Here is a 20949-nt window from a genome sequence, read left to right on the forward strand (position 1 = left end):
AAAAGTTCCCATATTTGTAATTAGTATTAAATCAGCAACAAGCATTGCTGCTCACTGAACTTTCCATAATCTCATACCCCTCCCCTGCACTAACTCTCTTTCCATAGTCTCAAATTAAACAGACTAGCTGTAAAACAGCAGGGTGTCAAATTAAAGCACACTTTATTTTCAGAGGTCTCCACACTTCGCGGCTGACTTCCTGTCAGGAAGAGTTCCATTTCAGTGCAGAGCCCCACCAGCAGGGAGCTCACAGAATTAAGTGCCAGTTGATATTACTTTGTTTTGCATTTACCACCCATGAGAATATTGTTCAAAGATCTAGTTATAAAGTCAGCGTGGTATCATCCTTCTGACTAGACTGCCAAGCCACAGGGTGTGCTCTCTCTGCACAAAACTCACCTTAAATGGTGGTGTTTTTTTAAGTCCTAGTGTGCTGGTGAAGCAACAGGATGCCTTTTTTCTTCAGAAAAGTCTTCCTTCTGTAGCTAAATTATGTTCCCTTGGTTTTGAACATCTGCAGCACTGTACATTAATAGAAATGAAGCTGTCCTGTTCCCCTATCCCACTCCCAAGATTCACATTTACATTAGACAATCCACTCTCCTCCCTAGACATAAAAATGTATACATTAATCAAACAAATTACAGCAACACAGCTTAAAGGGCTAGTATTTTTAGCTGTAGAAGGTGTGTTTTCCATTAAACTCACACCATGTCCTGAATTTCTGACCAAATGCAAATACTTTTTAACTCATGAGAGAATTTTTCTTCAAATGAGCTGATAATATATGAGAAGTCTATAGAACCACTAAAGACTTTACTTCAAAAAAAAAAGAAAATCAGGGAGGAAAAATCCTGACTTTTGCCGCAGAATTCTGTTTCAGTAAGAACAACTTAGGAAAGTTCATCTCTCTCCACTCCAGTGGTAAACTGTTTCTAAGAATGGTTTTGTGGTTTTTAACCCCATCTTTTATCCATTTCTCTACCCAAAGCCTGCAAGTCCCATTGAATCCTCAAAGTGGATTGTCACAAGAAACAATGCTTCACATCACTCCAAACACAAATGTCATAGCTTTACTACACCTATCTGCTTGTACCTTTCTACATGCTTTCTTAGTCTAATATATAGGAGCCCTCTTGACGTTTTTTTCATACAAGTGTATTTTTAAAATTTTTGTTCAAAACCACAAAGCTCACAATTCCTTCCTGGAAAGCAGTTGTGTAGCATAAACCAAAGACCACTAGTTCTTGCTCATCTTAAAATCCCACATCATACATTTCATCTCCAAACTGGAAAATGAGTAAACCCTTAAAACATCCTCCTAGACTAAGTATTATGGAAAGATATAAGGAGATAAAGCAAACACATTTTAACTACTGAGACTACTACCTGCCAGGATACAACTACCAAGTGCTTATTGCATCACTGAGTGTAGAAAAGGTCACTTATTATTCATGCAGTATTGGCAAATAATTCTCAATTCATTCCAACCTATTTTCACGCTTAAGGCAAAAGCAAAGTTACAAACGTCTTTGATTTCTACTAAGCAAACTGACAATATACATCCATTCACTTCATGGCATATTGTTTCTTGCATGAGTCTATCACAATTAATGTCTCTAAAATTTAGCCAATGTTGGACACAGACATTTTAAATGGCCTATCTATAAGCCATACAAAAAGCACAACATTCCTCAGGCCAGCAACTACACCTAAGGGAAAAGACAGATTTCAAGCAGATCTTTATGTAGTGAAGTGTAAACCTTGGCAATTTTAAGAATAGGAGTTTGAAAGAAACTCCCACTTAAACATGTTAGGGTGCTCTCCAAGCAATTCCATGGCACTCAACAGGCAAGTATAGGCAATTAAACTCTCAAACAATTTAGAAAGCAACAGGATATCAGAATAGGGAGGAAGTTCCAACAGACAACTTTTACATTACCCTGGGGTTTCACACAGAATATATTACAATAATCTAGTTCTGGAGAAACAAAATTTACATCTTGCTTAAGTCAGACGGAAAAAAAATATATGCAGCTAATTTAAATGTAATTTCAACATACTCCAGTTCAAAGGAAAGGTTTTCCCAGCTGTTTCCATTTATTTCAATCTTATCAGATTTGCACTTCAGACAGTTATCTACCAATCTGATCTTCAGTTTCAGACACTTCAAATGTATAACATAGTTCAATGAAGCAAGCAACAAAATATCCATAGCACATGTAATCCATTTGTAATTATTACAACTACTCTCCTCAGTGACAAATACCAATCATGAAAATTGTCAATATATGTTTTCAGCACCCGAACTGAAATCCTCAGGTTTCAGAGATGGAAGAAAACCTCCCACTCAGGAAGGAAAGAAGTTACACTATGCATAAAACCCCAGATATATCAGTGTAAGGGAGAACCCAGGCAATCCAGGGAACAGATTTGGTAACGTAACCTTCTGTTTTGTTAGAAGGAAACTTACTGACAAAACAGTATCTAAAATCCAAACAGCAAAGGACCACATTTAATGAGTCTGGATGCCACAGCCAGTGCCCACCCACACCTTCCAGGACTTTGATTCACTCTCTCCAGAGTTAATCCTGCTGACCACTAGCCAAACAGCTGACTGTGCTTATATCAAGTGTCTTGCAATGCAGGAGAATGCAGAAACCTTACATTTTATCCCCAAGACTCTACAGAAGAGAACTGATGTCTTCATATATCACAACAAAAAAAAAAAAAGGAAATGCCAATTGAGGACAACACAGGTGAATCAATCTTTTACAGATTGAGAGAACTTAATTTCTTTCAAAACTGGACTCTTCCACATGACTCCTGAATGCTCTTGAGCTCCTGGACCATTAGCTACTTTGTGAAGATATGTTGAAACTTTTCAGACAGATTATTCTACCTGGTGATAACAAATGTTACATGAAACATTAATTGAACTTCAATCTCTTCTGTCCCAGGAGAATACTCTGCTAGCATGGCAACTGACTACTGTGGGATCTACCTTTGCCTCTCCCTAGCTCTGACCACAGTCTCCATCCTGCAAAACTAAACCACTGTAGATTAAAATATATATTGTGGGGGGAAAAGAATAACAAGATTTTTTGAGGAGAAAACAGTTTATAACGTAAAATCTCTTCAAATATCATAAGTAGCACTATACGTAAAACTCAACGGGTATTTCACAACTACATTCCAACCAGGAGCATCCTAAAGAAGATTAGGATAAAGACCTTTCATTTTGTTTTTCAGTAACAAGGACCATGTAATACTTGTTACTAAATTGCAGTAGAAGTGTCCCTACTGCTACTTGCATAACAATTAATAACATGCTTGCCAATCCCATGTTTTCAAATGTTAAGATTTACACAGTTTTATTAATGTGCCTGGATCCACTTGGTATGAAGCAGATCTGAACATTTTAACAATCTAAATAATCCACAGTAGAGTAAGACGATCTTGAATATTCTCCCTTCCACAGCCACCTCATCTCTACAAAAAGCTAGGCTAGCAAATATTCTTCCAATCTTCAAATTCTTCAAAAGCATAGAAGCAAAAAACAAAACAAAGTGCACTATAAAGTTTCTGGCACAACATTTCAAGGAAAGTTAGCAATACAAGGCAGAAGGCAAACACTTACAGGCATGATTCATGCAAAATCTTCCCCTGAACTCCTCGACTTTGCCAAGTTCTTTTTTCAATTTTTGTGGGTTAAGATCTGAATCATTTTCATTTGCCTGATAAAGTTATGTTTCTAGCCATTTTATTGTTAAAGCAATCTATCACTGAAGTGGATTTTTTTTTTTTTAACTCAAGTACAGCTACATTAATCTTTGATACAGACAAAGATCCTATTGGCAGAAGTTCACACTGTATAAAAAGAAAACCTTTCCACTCCTGATATCTTCTAAATGGCTTTTAAAAGGAAATTAGAGCATGTATTACAGTTGATAGAAAATCACCTGACAGCTTACAGAATCCCTATAAAATCTACCCTTTATGCCAAAACATATATATTTTTTTAATCACATATCTAAAGGATTATCAAATCCTTTTTAAACTTATTTTCAGCTGTTACAACTAAGTGATTCGATGGAAGAACATTACTGTGATTAAAATGTCATCATCTAATACTTGGGGCACATAAAAAGTATTCAAACAGCATTTATTCTCTTCATATCTAAACCAGGATATTGCTAAAGAGTTTTGATGAATCCGTTGAGTTCGACTGCCATGGCATCAGAGTGACATTGGTCTTTAGATAACCTATAGCCCATTCAATTAAAACTTTATAGCAATCACTATAGTGATCCATCACATCAAATTGCACTTAGAAGTAAATTAGGAACCAGTGCAGATCACAGAGCATCAGTATAATGTGTTCTCTCAACCAACACTGAAAACCTGCCATCTTCTACATCAACTGAAATCTCCAAGCAAATCAAAGGCTTGCCACATTTTAGAACACATTGCAGAAATCCATTCCTGAGGTAATGAACTTGGATCATTGATACAAAGCTTTTTTTCTGAGCAGAGGATACTCATAAAGCCTGGAGATCCCACTGCATTCCACAAACACTAAGCAATGGGATGGAAGAGGAAGGAGGGTATGAAAAATTTCTGCTGAAAAAAATCCTAATTGTAACTACTATTGCTCTTCCTTAGGGAAAATAATGGTATCATATAGTTTGTAGGGATGCATGGAACATGTTGGTATTGCTCAGTTAGGATTCTTTATCAAAGTAAGAGAGATGAGACAACCAAGATGCTGCCCATGCAAGAGATGCACACTGACTTCTTTATAAGCACCAGAATCTGCCAGCAAAAGGATTCAGTAGTATATGAAATATCATGCTAAAGAAATACCTGTGGCAAAAACTTCACCACTTAAGCAGTGATAACTAAATTAGACAAGAAAAAAGAAAAAGAGCTGAAGATCCGAAGTTTGCCTGTAAGGGTAGTAAGAACAACTTCCACAGTGCAATTTTTATCTGTTTTAATACTACTAATCAGCCTCTGCTGTATTTTTAAAATGCACATGTAAACCTCCAAAAACTGTCAGAGCTGCACATGATATGTTCAACCATAATTATATTTAATTGGGCCGTATGAGGAGCTGCTACCTCTGCCCACAAAAAAAATTTGGAGTATTAGGGTTTATACTTCCCTCTTCAATCTCCCCATGAAAGATATACTTTATCAAGGCCCAATATACATCTAATAGTTACATAGTTGTATTGCAATATATCATACTAATATTTCCAGAAGATAAAATATCTAGAGATTAAATGTATTGAAACATTGGTCTTGGTTTTACATATGCCATCAGCTATCAAGAGTGCCTTTAGTCCTTTTGAAAAAACACTGGATAGAGGAAGGAGGAACCAAGAATCAGAACACCTTGAACAAGCACATGTGTGGGCAGTGGTGCCATACAAGTTGTTGCAGTATTCATTAATTTTCAATTGTAACCTTTTAAATAGGTTGGGTGGCATTCCACCAATTTTAGAAAATTATCCAAGAGCTGAACAGTGTTTGAGGCAGATAGTGGAGGTTTATTTTATAGTCTAGAACATTACGCTCTTAAATCAAAGATGAATCTGAGAAGAGCCACCTAATTAGTTCTTTACCGCATACTCCACTGATGATTCAGTTGATTCATTTGATTTACTACAGAAAGCAGCATCTTTCAAGTGCCAGAAATTCTGTAAATTCAAAGGCATCAAGGAAAATTATGGAACCTATCTCACCCATTTAGTACCTTTTCACCTCGGAGCTACAATAATCAGACAAATGCTTCATGCACGTGAGCAACAAATAAATATTTTTAATCCTTTCATGAAAGAGGAGGGAAGACCATAGTTTTTCCTACTCAGTCACGTATTTCAAGAAAATATCTGACAAATGAAAGGAAGCACAGTAGCATTTATGCTTTATGGATACACACTCAATTCATCCATGCCCCTTTGAGTTTTAGGCACGGACAGAGAGCCCTTTTAGATGAAAATGCTTTCTTCAGGGGTCACATCAGTTTCCCCATGCAGAAGTCTTGTCTCACAACTGCATATGAGCACCTCCAACATCCTGATGTCACTCATTTAGACGGGAGAACAGAAAGAGAACTTCTCTCTTTCATCTGGTTTAATTACCCCGACAGGATGCCAGGCCAGACGAGATGGTGCTTCTAGGTTCACTGTACTCTATGCATTTCTGATAAATGGGAAAAGAACAGATGACCTGGCAGAAGGCTCAGACAATAACATGTGATTTACAGGACATGAATGCAGCTACTATAAGATTTATCTGACAGCCCTCTCCGATAGTGGACTGTTGAGTATCCGATGGAATGATTTCTAGTCTGGAAAGTCTGCTACTGAGTAGCCATACACATTATTTATTTATTAGATGTTTTGGGTTGAAACCATTTTTAAATGATGCACTTCACAATAGTCAGCCATAAATTTAGTTTTAAACCCTAGAAGGGAGGTAGTGTTATTGGAATGTGTGTCAGACTGAATTAGGATGAGCAACACAACGCTTTTATAAAGTGGCCTTGAATGCAACGTCGATTCCTTCAAAAATGATATTAATGTCAAATAAGCAGGAACACTCTGCAGTAATATTAAATGAAGGATTCTTTATGTTTTGATAGATTTATAGAAATGTAAGTACACACACAGAGACAAGTCTCAAAATGTAGCATGTCTATCACAAAACACAACTGTTTTTGCCTTAGAAAAAGCCTTTTGTCTGTCTCTCAAACCACCTGTTTCTCTTTTTACCTTGTGTTAAACAGAAATCAATACATCAACATGCAAACACAAAACCACAAAATAAGGGTCTTTTTCCATACGCCTAAATACATTAATTTTAAATGAGAAAAGAAATTAACCAGGTGTCACAAATAGTTTCAGAGAATGGTACCACTTGAATTTTTTTTTAAATCACCTCACCTATTAAAGAGCTTTATTGTCACAATTTTATGAAAAAATTGTAGGATCTTATTATTCCATTTTCCACTTCTGAGGAAGAAAAAGCATAATTCAGCCACAGATCTAAATGAACATCAGAAAAATGTCAGGTGCTTCAGAAAAACAATCCAAGCACTTACATCATATCTACAATGTTTAAAATGAATTTTGAGAAGAGGTTATCATAAAAAGCACCAAAGATTAATCAGAGCAATCTTTCAATTTCATAAAATGATGGCTGACAAATTTGTGAAGTTTTAAATCAAATTTGCAGATACTTACTTCGTAACTATACCACATTATTTATGTGATTAAAAACTGGTTTTTGACCTGATCTTTTGATCTTTGGCACTGCATCCTCTCCATCTCCTCTTAAAAATTAATTAAAATTTTAGCAAAAGGATATCACTTCATTTCCCACCCTATCTTGTGGGCAAAAAAAGAAAATAAAAAGAAGGGGGGGGAAAAAAAGAAAAAATCAATCAAGCTCAACCCCATCTCCTCCCAGTATCTGTAAAATGTCGGCTTGAAATTCAATTTCATATCTCTCAAGCTTTCATGTAGCAAAAGACAGTTCACTTCTTAACAAAATAAATCACTTCTGTGATTGCCATGCTGACCTCTTTGAATTAGGAAAATTCAAAGTGAAAAATGTAATTATCACCCCAGAACAATCTGTATACATCTGGAGCTAATTTTAGATTCATTTCTCACATCATTTTTCATATTCTGCCAAAAATTACAGCTGCTATGTAACTTTAAAAAGACTTTGAGGTCTTTGTGACTTTATTGGTTTATTTCTACTACTCTGCAAAGAACCACCTCAGCCTGTGCAACGTGCACTGCTAAGCAATCACGGTAGCTTCAATTTGATTAGATTAGCATTAAGTGGCATTGTGACACATATGACAAATAGATGCATTAGAGCACGTCATTTATTCCTTATCCTTTCCACTTCCCAAAACCAAACAAGTGACATACAGTACAGAGCACAACATGATTTTAAGAAAGATTAGATTACCACACCAAAAAAAAAGGAAAAGGTCAAGCACTAATTATTGATACTAGCAGCATGGAAACCAAAAACTAATTTTTTTAAAATGGTAATACCAAATTGTCAGACACACATTTAATAGTTGGATTAGTTTTTACTTTAACACATTCCTGAATGAACAGTAAAATTTGTTATATGGATTTCTTGATAGCAAAGATTCTTTTCTAATTTAAATCAGCTGCAAGTTCATATTCTAGAAGTTGTGAACAATGTTCACTTCCAGTATTGCCATATGTAAAATAACAATCTCTAAATTCCTAAAGTTCCATAAGGAATATTAAATTCCTTTCAGGGTAAAACGATACTGTATTTCCTGAGGAAGATGGAAAACTAGATGAGCCAAGTTCTGCTTACATTCATTAATAATAACTTCACTAGAAAACGTAACTACTCTTCACTAGGTCATTGTAAAATCTATTAGGTGTAATCTCCAGAAGTAATTGTTCTTATTGCACTTTATTGACAATGTAGACTATCGATTTTTCACACCTTCTATGATTCTTTCATTTGTATTCATGAAATGTCTATCAGCACACTCTAAATAAATTTGGCAATATAGGCACTAAAATGAATAAATCGATGTGAAGAAACATTAATTTTGCATTATCCTTATTCGTCAGGCAAGCAAACCATAGGGGTTGTAAATGAAGGTCAAAGGTTTTGAAATGGGTCAGAACCCTTGACCTCTAGACCAATACCATTCCCATTAAAAAAGGCTATTTTAAAGTTTTAAGTAGGGGAATTTACTACCAGAAAGGTATAATTTTAAGGCACCAAAAGAAAGGCTCAATAAAAACAGTCTTCCATTTAATTACAAAAAAAAAAAAAAAAAAGAAAGAAAGAACCCCCTCAAAAAATCCAATTAATACAGCACATACAATTTTAAGAAAGTTCCTTAGGCACTGTCTCTTCTTGAACGACAGGAACAGGCAATTCTCAAGTTCTTGCATATCTAAAATCACTTTGCCCTTAGGAATGTAGAATGTCCCAAACTGATGACAACCAGGGTCGCTTTCTTAAATTTTTCTCAAATCCTTAGTACTTGTCAAATCAATTAGGAATGACAGGGTTTCAAAAGTATTTATCACTCATTTCATAACCTCTACACAAAAGGAAAAATTCTATTTATCCCAGAGGATTCAGCATGTCAAGATGCAGAAATCAATCTGTTTCTTTAATATTTTATTGATCTTATCTCATCTTACAAAAATGACAGCACAGAATTACGTAGGCACACCATCTTCAAGGTTACGTAAATGCTCAAGAGCAAGGTAACAAAACCCCACTTGAATAGACACAATTACTACCATTTTTTTAATCAAAAGGCCTTGAACATTATCTTTTTACCTATTACACATGAACTTAAAGTAAAATTTTATCTGTAATTTCCATTGCGTTCAAACAGAGCAATTTCAGACATTGTTACTTAAATCTCACCTGAGAGCAAAGGAGCATCACCAGCTCCACAACTGAACTGCTCGATTTCATGCACACAAGACCTACAAAAGGAAAAAAACAGGATACATAAACGCATGCTTAAATGGCACCAGCTATTAACACAAACTATTCTGAAGTGCAATAGATTAGAAGCATTTTGACAAACAAAAGAGCACTGAAACTTTCATGCCACTTCCATTCAATTTTGTACTTTATCAGCACAAAATAAAAGTACGTATGTGAGAGGGAAATCATAAATTCCATGCCTACCATCTTAAAGAAGCCGCTAATACTAATTCTTACTCCTATTATTCACGGTTTCATAAACACTGGCATGTCAAAATGATCAGACGTGTGGTTAACATATGTTATATTAATCCACTGTATCTACATTTTGCTATTTCTCGAAGGATTGGGTCATTATATATGCAGAGAAGGGAAATGGCTTTATGACCTCTGCTTTCTCCATTGCGCGTTCTCCTTTCAGCCCCCAGCTATCAATCAAGTTTCCATTTTGTTTCATGGCAGCAGACATCCCAAACACTCTTATTAGTACTTTGACCCTTAACCCCACACTAAACCTAAGCAGAAGTGCAAGCAGTAACCTATTATATATTTTCGGTTGTTTATAAACTAATTTGAGTATTATTACTTGTATTCGTATTTTGGTTTGGGTTTGTCTATAACTGGGGTTTAGGCCCAAAAATTGGTTTTGTGTGTTTATTTTTGTCCAGACAGTTCATACATGCCCAACCATTATCCTGCTTTTTCTTGCTCACCCCATTTATGAAATACTCATCTATCCATGCATATAACTATACTACAGTCAAAATACTTTGAACCAGATTATGTTTTCTCTTCAGAGAAGAAAAAATGTAACTAAAATGGGATATTTACTTCCCTAGAAAATAAATCTTTGAGAAAAACTGCATTTCTGTTTTTTCTTATTAAATGAATGAAATAAATTTGTTCACAGGGCAGCTTCCATTAAAATGTTTATCAGCTAAAAGGATGCCTACAAAAGTAGAAACCCATCTTTTTGAGTCTCACAGAAAGCAATTCATACACTTCTTCCTTCCATTTCTTCCTATCTCAAATGGTAAGCAAGCTAAATTCCTAAACTAACTTTAATTTGTGAAGTTTAATGAAGTCTCAGCTTTGATATCAGCAGTCTTCAGTAAAACACTTAGCAGTGTTTGATACTCTGTGTTTCTGACAATGTTCATATTCAGCATACAAACAGGATGATTGCCCTAATACAAGAAATGAGTAGTTTCAAAAATGTTTTTAGAAGAACTTTAATTCCCTAGGAAGAAACTAGATCTGTTAGTGCAAATACAGGTCATGTGCAAGTGATCAGCTCAAGTTAAGTGACCAGGAGATTCTATCACGTCTGTACTTATCACTGGAAGCTGCAACAAGCTCTTCTTGTCACTTCTTCAACTGGACAAAACTTGAAAATTTCACTCTAAAAATCTGTTAGCAATTTATATGACATAGCCAAATTTTGAGAAACTTGAAAAACTGGTGTTGCACTGCTAAATTCAGTGTTCCAATATGCACCATTTTTTAAATTGAGGACATTAATATCTGCATTGAAGAACTGAGCGTCGATTTCAAGCAAAGTAGAAAGAAAACTTCATCATCTCAATCTCAGCCATTTCATGCCAATCTTCCACCAGGAAGAGCCATGATCACTGCTGTGCACATGAATCCTCATCTTCTAAGACGTGCCAGAGAATTCTTCTCCATACCGACAAGGTATTCCTCTTACCTGTATGACTCCCTTTCAGTTAGAAACCAAAAAGCCAGAAGCAGATTCATGTGCAAGAGACAGACCAGAATATGCTTCACTGACATAGTTCCCAAGAACCCTTCTACTACAACATCCCAGTAAAAGTGTCAAAAGTTTGTACCTAACTCTCTACACTATATACTGTACTTTGTATCAAAGTGGTGACCTGACCCTGACACCAAAATTTCTCTTAAAGCTCACAAAACACATTTTGTACACCAGCTTCTACAGGACAAATTACTGGGAGAGTTGGTAAACCAAGGAAGATGGACACAAAGAGGTAGCAGAGATGGCAAAGATGAGGAGGCAGTGACAATGACCTCAGAGGGCTAAAGACAGAAGGAACAGAAAGCAGTGAACACCAGTGGACAGCATCATTTGGGAAGGCAAGAAGAAAGCTTCTAAATAAAGAAATTTTGAGTCTCCAAGGTAAAATAAAGCACACAAACCCTCCCCCCTTTTTTTAAATGGAAACTTACTTGTACCTTCTATCAGCAACTCCTGCCCATGGCTGCCCAAAAGAGTTCGAGAAAGAAAGGGAGCAAAATCCACAAAAATCTCTCTCAGAAGTGGGGCAGCTTTTTCCAAAGCATGCTCAAGCCTGTCTGTAATACTAGTAGAGAGATACGTTTGATTAGCAACAAAAGAAGGGAGTTACTGAAATTTTGTAAAAAGGAATATAGATTTTGACAATGTTTAAGTGATATACATGTATAAGAAGGAATTAATAATCCAACACTCAGCATTTTCCCAAACCTTCCATAGTTATGAAAATCAGCAAAAGAACATTCTTAAGTTATGTGATATCAGGATATCAATTGTAATATCAATAACATGAGCCACAGCACAGCTGCTCTGATTAATTGGAGAAGTTACCTCATATTGGAGGCAGAATCCTCAGGCACTGAAGAAACTGTAGGAACAGATGGCAATTTTGAATTAGATGATCCCCTTCCTACAAGAGAAAGTAATAATAAACAAATTACATAAGAAAACATTCCAGAGATTAGAAAAACGGACCAACAACTAAAGCCTTGAGCTCGAGCTCTGAGAAAGCATGGTTTTCAAGTGTTGTGTGAGGACTAGGTGAAACCCTTTCACCTCTTTGTACCCCCAACATTTTTTTCCATAAGAATCTTATTTATTTGCATTCATAATTACCAGGTATGCCATGGCAAGCTTTTTAAATGCTACTTTGGCACAAACAGAAAGTAATTCAAGGAAGCATTGTAGTTTGTTTTGTGAAGGAAGTCAGATTAGGCTGCAGTGATCCCTTCTGGTCTTATAAGCCATGATCCTGAACAAATTTAATAACACTGACAATCCCAGCAGTAAACACAAACAATGTCTTACACCTTTAATATTCATGTAATGTGCTAATATATATAATAATACTAATATATAATAATATAAAGCCAAATGGTAATGTTTTAAAGCCATCTGTTTTGGTTAGTGGAAGTGTTCATCTAATTTCAAGTAACTTGCACCAAACCCTTAATATTTATTCTAAAATTAAAATAACTATTTGCATCAAAATCACGCAGAAAACAATGAGTCGGTATTTTCAACAGCCTGGCTTAAATTTTTGCAACACTAGGACTCTGACAGAGGCAGATATGATAAAATTTTCCATTGCACTGCCAGTGTCATTAGCATGATGGCAGTGGTATAACCTCATTTATGAGTTATTAACTTTGCCACATCAATTATTCAAAGGTTGATAGGGAAGACTGGGTCATTTATGTATCCTACACTTAGAGAAAAAAAAAAGAAGCAGTTGTGTTATGTCAAATTGACACTACATGGCTCTCATCAGCACAGGAGGAATCTGTAAATACTAAATTCTGCTGTTCAGTATATAAAGAGAAATACAACCTCCATACTGCAGTATGGATTGGTATTAGCAATGATGAACAGGGGGCAAGCAAGACAGCCAGAGACTTCACAGATATTTTCTGCCAGGATAGGAATGGTGACTCACAAATCTTACATTGCATTCCAAGCTATAGAGAGGAATGAATCTTAGCAGACAGGTTTCTGTGCATTTCCCAGGAGCATGACTGCTTCTAGTCCATCTGCAATCCTATCTCTTTCCACCCCGAGACCCTGTCCTATTCTCTTTCCTCTCACCTCGCCAGTTTCAGATTTTTATGAGGCTGGAAAGGAGGGGAGTTTAAAAAAACAAAAAAAAAAAAGGAAAAAAGCATGAAAAAAGAGATTTTAATCATTTTAGTTCTCACATCTACCTTAGCAAAGACATGACCCTTCTTAGAACTATAACTAGAGAATAATTCCTGATGGTCCCACCTACAATGGAGTTAGTTAATTCAGTTAAATGCAACCTGTCTGGAAATCAGTTGCTTAGACCTTAAAACTATCTACCAAAATGTGTCAACTGCAACTTTTCAGATATTTTCAACTTGCCTAAAGTGAAATTGATTTGGAAAGAGATGGCAAAGATAGATCCCTGAGATAGTGAATTTATTTCTCCTGTCAAATTTCAAACTTCTGCTCCAAAACTCTGTCACACAGAGCTTCCTCCAAGAAATATCAAGGGTTTCTGGTGGGTGAAGGTTTTTCTTGTTTTCTTTTGTCAGAGAAGGTGGTTTTCTCAAATCTTGTTTCAAAGGCAGCACAGAAACTAATAAAATTAACTGTAATATCAAAACCATTAAAAGTTTTGCTCTTACTTCTTTTTCTTTCTTCAGACATAGGATATCTTTGTGAATGTGATTCATTTAGGCTTTTCATAAATTCAACCTGAAGCTCTTATGCTCACTGTTGTATGGGGATGATAGAAGGAAAGTGAGTGGGCCATACAGAATGAAGGGTCAGAAAGTGGTGAACAAAGTGTTAGCTGAAAGCAAACTGAAATGTGAACCTTCTGGGCACTGTATCCTAAATAATTTATCTAATAAAGGCTAATCAAATATATATATTCCTGAAAGTTTCAACAGTGATGGCAAGATTTTTTAAATGTTCTCAATATTTTCATGGTTAGAATTCCATTTTTTTATAACAGCTAGTTTTCCACAGTCAAACCGCCAAAAATGTTTTGGGTATTCCCAAAGGAAAAGCTGTCAAATGATGTGCCGAAAATTAGAACAGAGCCTCCTGCATCGAAAAACAAAACAAATCCCACACAAGGCAACAAAGCCACATGATTCAATGGTTGGTTGTCAGATACTTAACAGCTACAATATTTTCTCCCCTTTTTTTTTAATTAAGACTTTAAAACAACTATGTCATTTGTCATGATGAACTTTGTATTTAAATAATTTGACTAGAATACCCAGCTTTCTCCCTAAAGCCCAACATTCCTACTCTGATTTGACAAGTCCCTCTACCTTAAAAATACTCCAAAGTCCACATGCCCAGAAGTGGATTTACAGGCACACACCGCCCATAGGGGGAAACCAGCACACTGATCTGGGTAGTCCAACACAGTACCAAACTGAAATGGTACACAAAGCCTTCAAAGTAAGAAAGTTCTCTCAACACACAGGTTGTTCAAGCAGAATGTGTTGATACAGAAATGCTCACGTGCTTTTTACCACATTTAAAATCTGTCACCAGTAATCCACTACTCATTGGGTATGGGTATAAACTCAATAGTATATACAACTAAAATCCCACCCTATTAAAGCATAGATCACTTCATCAGGATAAAATAAGACTTAACAGTGCAGCATAACAGCATGAGTTTTAAAATTAAACGAGATGAAAATAATTCTGCGCAATATTTAGGCCATCAGCAAGCTAAATGAAGGAAAAATTAGGGAAAAAATAAAATCAAGGGAAACATCTGCAAGGACAATGAGAGGGCATAATAGCCATCATGAGGCTAATAAAGAAACATACTCTCAGTTGAGGGTAACTTGGCTTTTTTGTTGTTTGTTTTATTTCATTGGGATGGGTTGGTTTTTGGTTTTCCGTTTTTTCAACAAAACTGGTAAAAATAGTTTGAGTGGGAGGTAAAGGAAATCACTGACAACACAGGACGTGATTATTTTTTCTTCTAGAAATAAAAACAAACTGCACAAAACAGATAAGGTATAAATGTAAAACTCTATGAAATTTTAAGTAAATATCAACTTGTAAAAATAGACATAACAGAAAAAGCACTGATAATTTGAATTTAACAAAGCACAAGGCAGGCATCTATATAAACTGATATTCTTTTTGAAGATTACATAAGGATATTTATGGTCTGAATTTCTTCATGCTTATCAACACCTAAAACTACATTCCAAACTCAGATACATTTCACTAAAAGGGGTGAATCTCAGATTTATCCCAGCTGAGAATTTCAGGCATTTTTCAATAGGATTAGACAAAGACATTTTTGCATGCAGATTTTGTTTTGTGGAAAGTACATTTTTTTCTTTATTTAACTCAGAGGTGTCTTTTTATTATACTTTTTTTCTGCTTTTAGTGAAAATGATGAAAATACTTCAGTAGCATATTTTCATCCACAACACACATGTGGGTAAGTGCAGTAGCTACTTCAAACATGTGGAACTAAACTGACTTATCTCTTCCTTATCCTTTCACTGATAAACTGGCTCCTTCAAACTGACAGTTTTACAGACATTTGCAAGAACATAAAAGAAAATGCAAATAGACCATCTGTCTAGCACCCTTACAGTGAAACCTTATTGTTTATTCAAGGTCCCCAAGGGTCTAAACAAATAGTGTCTCGAGCAATAAAATATTGTTAAAAAACTCCTTGTGCAAGATCCTCATGCTTTTGCATGGACACTTACAAAGTGCACTTGGCAACGCACAAGCAGTACATGATGAAATACTTTGTGAGGATGGAGATGAGGTATAAAAAAAAGCCAGAGTTGAATTAAATAACCATACCTCTTAATTTTGTACAACAGACCCACCCTACATAAATGCACCAGTGGCCTTTGTGGAAGAGGTATCTAGTAAAATAATGAGCTCATTCAAAAATACTTCCGGGGCTGGAAGTGCACAATGCAAGACTACAATGAAAGGTTTTACAAGCTAATATAAGGGATCTGTTACATAAACACATCTGTAGGCTAAACCAAAACAGATTTCATGAAACAATGGTGAAAACTTCTCTTAAGAGAAGTGGCTTTAAAACAGTTTTTATACTGACACAGTATCAAGGCATTTCCAATGCATATTATCAGAACCTGAGATTTTTTTAAGTGTCGTTCTGCTTTGGTAACTAGACTTCAACTACTGTCACTGTTAAGTTGGAATTCTCTTTGAAATAATTACTATAATCCAGTGACTTGCTTGAACAACCTCTGCACTGATGGTAACACTTCATGATCATTTTTCTTACTTTAGCTTGTCTCCTGCTAATTTATTTTATTGCGTGACTTCAAGTTCATTTTTACCTATGTATAAAAATCAGTGAATACCATTCATCTTTGCAAAACAAGCCAACTGTCGCAGAAAATTTACATTTTACTATGTATTGGACTAGAATTCAGGAGTCACAACTCTGTTTTTATCCACTGTTACTGCTTATCCTTGTGTTTCTTCCAAGCATTCACCTCCTTTTTCACCTCACCCTTTGACATGGCCTTGTTTATGACTTCACAATTTGGGGAACAGCTGCCCAGGGAAGGAAAAATCCTGTAACTAACTCTGTGTGGCTCAGAGGCAAAACAAGTGAAACTCAAAAGAACTTGAATTAGGACGGGGAGGAGGCAGGCAACAGAAACTGAGTGGAACTTCTCAGTGTTTTCTACATTCAGAACGTCAGTAAGAACAAGAGACAATTCACTCCTGCTTCCCACAGACTTTTCATACTCCCTCTTCATAAAAATTGTATTTGAACAACCACTTGGAAGCTGAATAGTGAAAGCCTCAAGACTGCATTCTTTGGAGTGAAGCACTAATAAAACACATGTGAAATCCTTCGAGTACATAAACAGAGAAACTCAGAGCATCAGAGGAAACAGTGGGAGTGCAAACTGCAAAACATTTTTAAAAATTCTCACCACTTCAGAACATTGCGACTGTAATGGAAACACTTAAAAGGAAAACTAACTGACAAACAAAAATACAGGCATCCCACTGGCATGTTCACAATAGTTCAGGCAGCTCAGCCAAGTCCTGCCTGTCCAAATATTAGTCTTGTCTTAGCAGTAGCCCTTCCTGAACACAGCATGTGTAAAATCTCTGCGTCACATCTCACATTCTGCCTGTGAGGCAACCCAAGGAAGAAACAACTCCAGAGAATTCCTCCTTCTTACATTACTACTAGCAAATAGGCTCTTTTGTTCAATACCACCCTCTGTAGTAGGCATTGAATGATTAGCTCAAGATGGGCCACCAGGTTTATCTTCTCCATTCATTTCCAAGATCCCAGCAAACCAACAACCCAAATACCAGCCATCAGCAACATACGGATGGGAAAGTTCAGACAACAAGGAGCACATTTGTGTTCAGGAAAGGCTTTTTGTGCTGTGAAATACTCTGCAGATTGTATGAGTAAAGGTGAAGAAACTTCTGCAAAAAGGCTGGAGTGTCTGAAGCCAAAAGATGTTTTCTTTTCCTTTTACCTCTTTCAAAGTATCAGAGGAACAGAGTGAGCTTGGATGGCTCTTTCCAACCTGACAATATTTTGTATTTGGTAGGCCAGGATATGTCACAATCCACGTGATATGAGCCTGGGAGCATCTTAAGCCTCAAATATCTGAGACCCTCACAACCCTTGAGCTACATGCAAGATGCAAACCTCAGGAAAAATTATTGGGAAGGAGCCTGATGAATTCTGAGCACACACAAATGGCAATGGAGGCATCTGGAACCATACAGACTAGTATTTCCACACCTATCCTACCTTGACAAAGCAGTTCTGACATCACATCTACAGGTGGAGGATGATCACATACTATGTAACACTTACTCCCAAATTCAGTGTTTGTACACATTACTGTTAGAACACTATCACCTGCTATTTAATCCTATTTCAATGTCTGCATACCGCTTTCATCCCTGTTTTGGAGTAAATCTGCTCAAGTCTTCACCATAAAGCATTATGTGTTCATATATCTTATATGCTATATATTATATATATTAAAATAAGTTACAACTCTATATATAATTATATGTGATATATGTTATCAGTTTTTAAAATGTATCAAACAAATGTATATAAAACTCACTTAAAAAAAAAAACAGATGAGATTTGTTTTTAAATGTAGCAATAATGTTTAACAGCCCTCATATCAAACATGAAATAGCCCCAAGTTTATATTCACTACATAAACCCCCAATCTCAGCAGCTTTTATAAAAAAGATTTAATTTCTTTCTTAATTACAAAAGTAAACAGACTTATAACAAGTGTTAGCTGGAAAAATGAGAACAATGTATTGATTCTCTGCCTCATGAAAATAAAAACTAGTGAAAGAATATGTGATCTGAACTCAGAGGAAAATTATATGAATTACATTCTTGTTTAATAGGAAGCTTGCTTAATGCTACTTCCATCCTCTAATAAAAAACAAATTAAGGCCTTATAGAGAATTTGATTTTAAACTTAAATCTGTGCAATTTACATGAGCAACATTAGATGTAACCCACTCCAACTCTGCAAAATTTTTGTTTCCATGCCATTATTTTAAAGGGGAAAAAAGAAACAGTCTCATGTTTTAATCTGTTTAAAGCATGATTTCATTTATCCCTTTACTTTTTCTTTTAATTAATTATACTGCCAGTCTAAACATGTCTATTTTTAATCCTGATTAGTTTCTTTTTATGCATATCAGTTCAGATTACATGTCCAATTTTTGCCAAAACTTCCAGACAGGATGGAAGTCACACAGTTACAAACTACATTAGTATTGTTTATTGTCTGGATTTCTCATACATTCTACAGGCAAAGGAGCACTAATTTTTTTCTTCCATACGTTCCTAAAAGATTGACTAAATCTGAAAATCAATGTTCATCTGTTTTGTTTTTATTAAAAGCAAGTGAATACTTACTTCAGAAGTTGTTATAATTAAGCCCACAACTAAGCTGGGTAAATCAGTTAGAAGTTAACAAATTAGCAATTATTTTAAATAATTTCTATGTAGGTGAGGTTTTATTATTTTTAAAACAAATCAGCTGCTCAGAGCCAACCTCCCCCAGAGAATTGTGACATTTCAAAATACAGCTAATTCCCCTATTTCAAATATTATTCCTACACTAATATAATGCTACCTCCTGCAGTTTTGGTGGCAAAATGGATTCTCCCTTTCACAGAGAGGAAGACCATACTATATTTCAATATGTATCAATATCATATATTTCAATATTTCTTTTCCTTTAGAATGACTGGAACAAACCCTTTCTGATTTTCCCAAGAAATGGAATGGGCAGTTGAAGATGGGAACAAATACCTTCCAGACACACGAGTACAAAAGGACATGGTAACAGACCACATTTTTTTCCCCAGTCCTTGCAGTTTGGATGTAAGTTCACAAAACCAGGAAGCAAGAAACTCAAACACTCAAACACTGGAAAAAAATACCAATAATCAGGCATAGCTTGAGATTTCCTTGATTAAGATCCAAATCACTTCTAAGTCTTGAAGTCAGACTTCATGGGCACAAAGATCCTACACAGCCTTGTGATTCAAACATGGCTAAGTAGAAAAGCATGCCTTTGACACAGCATTTAAGGTTAAACATCATTTATCTCACACAGAACAACCGGAGAGACCAAGGGTTCAAAGGAACACTTGCTTATAAACAACCTACTCAATTTTGTCCCCACTGAAAAAACTGTCCAAAGCAATTAGTTGAGCATCAACACTGAATTTGACCTCAGGCTAAAGCTATTGGAAACACAATTTCCAGTTCTACTTAGCACTAACACATATATCCTTGGCCAAACACCCAAGAATTTATAAATAAGCTTACACTTTACATTATTAATCTGTAATAAAAAATAGTCTTTAGAATACACCATATTATACTAAATACAAGTTAATATAGCATGATGATTGCTCTATAAAAACAGTGAGAAATCTTGAAATTAAGACAAATATTGCTCAGACAGTTGAATCTGTTGCAAAATTGGGGGGGGTTTTTCTAATACAGTACTACTTTTTAAATTTTTTTTCTTTATTTTATTTGTATTCTGAGGGAATGGTGATGGAAGTAGAAGCAACAGAGAAAGTGTTGGTAATTAAGTTGTTTAATTTAACCCTTACTTACCAGGAGATTCTCCTGACAAATCTGGTTCTTGGGCTGAATCTAAAGAAGAAACCACACTGACAGCGTTTGTAGGAACACCAATAGCAGCTGTAGAGGAAATGTTTGATTTCTTCGTTGGTACAACAACACTCCTAGGTGAAGACAAAAAGTTAGTACATCATACTGTACGTGAAGGCTCACACTGCTGTGATCCTTGTTTATACATCTAGCACCTACACTTCCATGGCCTGCAGAAGTTCCTTTGCTTCCCTTCTTTTCTTTTTCATCATCTTTTGTAGGCCACCTTAACCTAAAGGACATTTCACCCCTACTGATGGTACACTTTAATATCTCATCCACTTCCACAAAACCCCTGACTAAAAGCACAAAGTTAGAAGATCACCAGGGTAAGGGTTCAGCAACTAGGCTTTTCTTTGCACCTTAGTTTGCCCAAGATTTGGCTTTAAACTTCAGGCAACTATTTACAAAAATGTTGCAGTATTCAAAATGAAAACTT

At 35.8% G+C, this 20949-nt stretch overlaps 1 protein-coding gene across 4 annotated transcripts in view; it reads right to left on the bottom strand.

Annotated features, from left to right (window-relative positions):
• LRBA (LPS responsive beige-like anchor protein) overlaps positions 1–20949 on the bottom strand; it is a 373887-nt gene that overhangs the window by 261725 nt on the left and 91213 nt on the right. For 3 of the 4 annotated variants that reach the window (XM_032110029.1, XM_032110032.1, XM_032110031.1), the window contains 4 exons: positions 20454–20584; positions 12134–12212; positions 11737–11870; positions 9463–9524 (listed from right to left, as the gene is read on the bottom strand). In XM_032110029.1, coding sequence (XP_031965920.1) covers positions 9463–9524; positions 11737–11870; positions 12134–12212; positions 20454–20584 — 406 coding nt within the window. The remainder of the gene's footprint in view (positions 1–9462; positions 9525–11736; positions 11871–12133; positions 12213–20453; positions 20585–20949) is intronic. The other variant, XM_032110030.1, reaches the window with a different exon arrangement.

The sequence above is a fragment of the Corvus moneduloides genome, chromosome 5, assembly GCF_009650955.1.
Source record: "Corvus moneduloides isolate bCorMon1 chromosome 5, bCorMon1.pri, whole genome shotgun sequence".
In the NCBI taxonomy this organism is placed as follows: domain Eukaryota; kingdom Metazoa; phylum Chordata; class Aves; order Passeriformes; family Corvidae; genus Corvus; species Corvus moneduloides.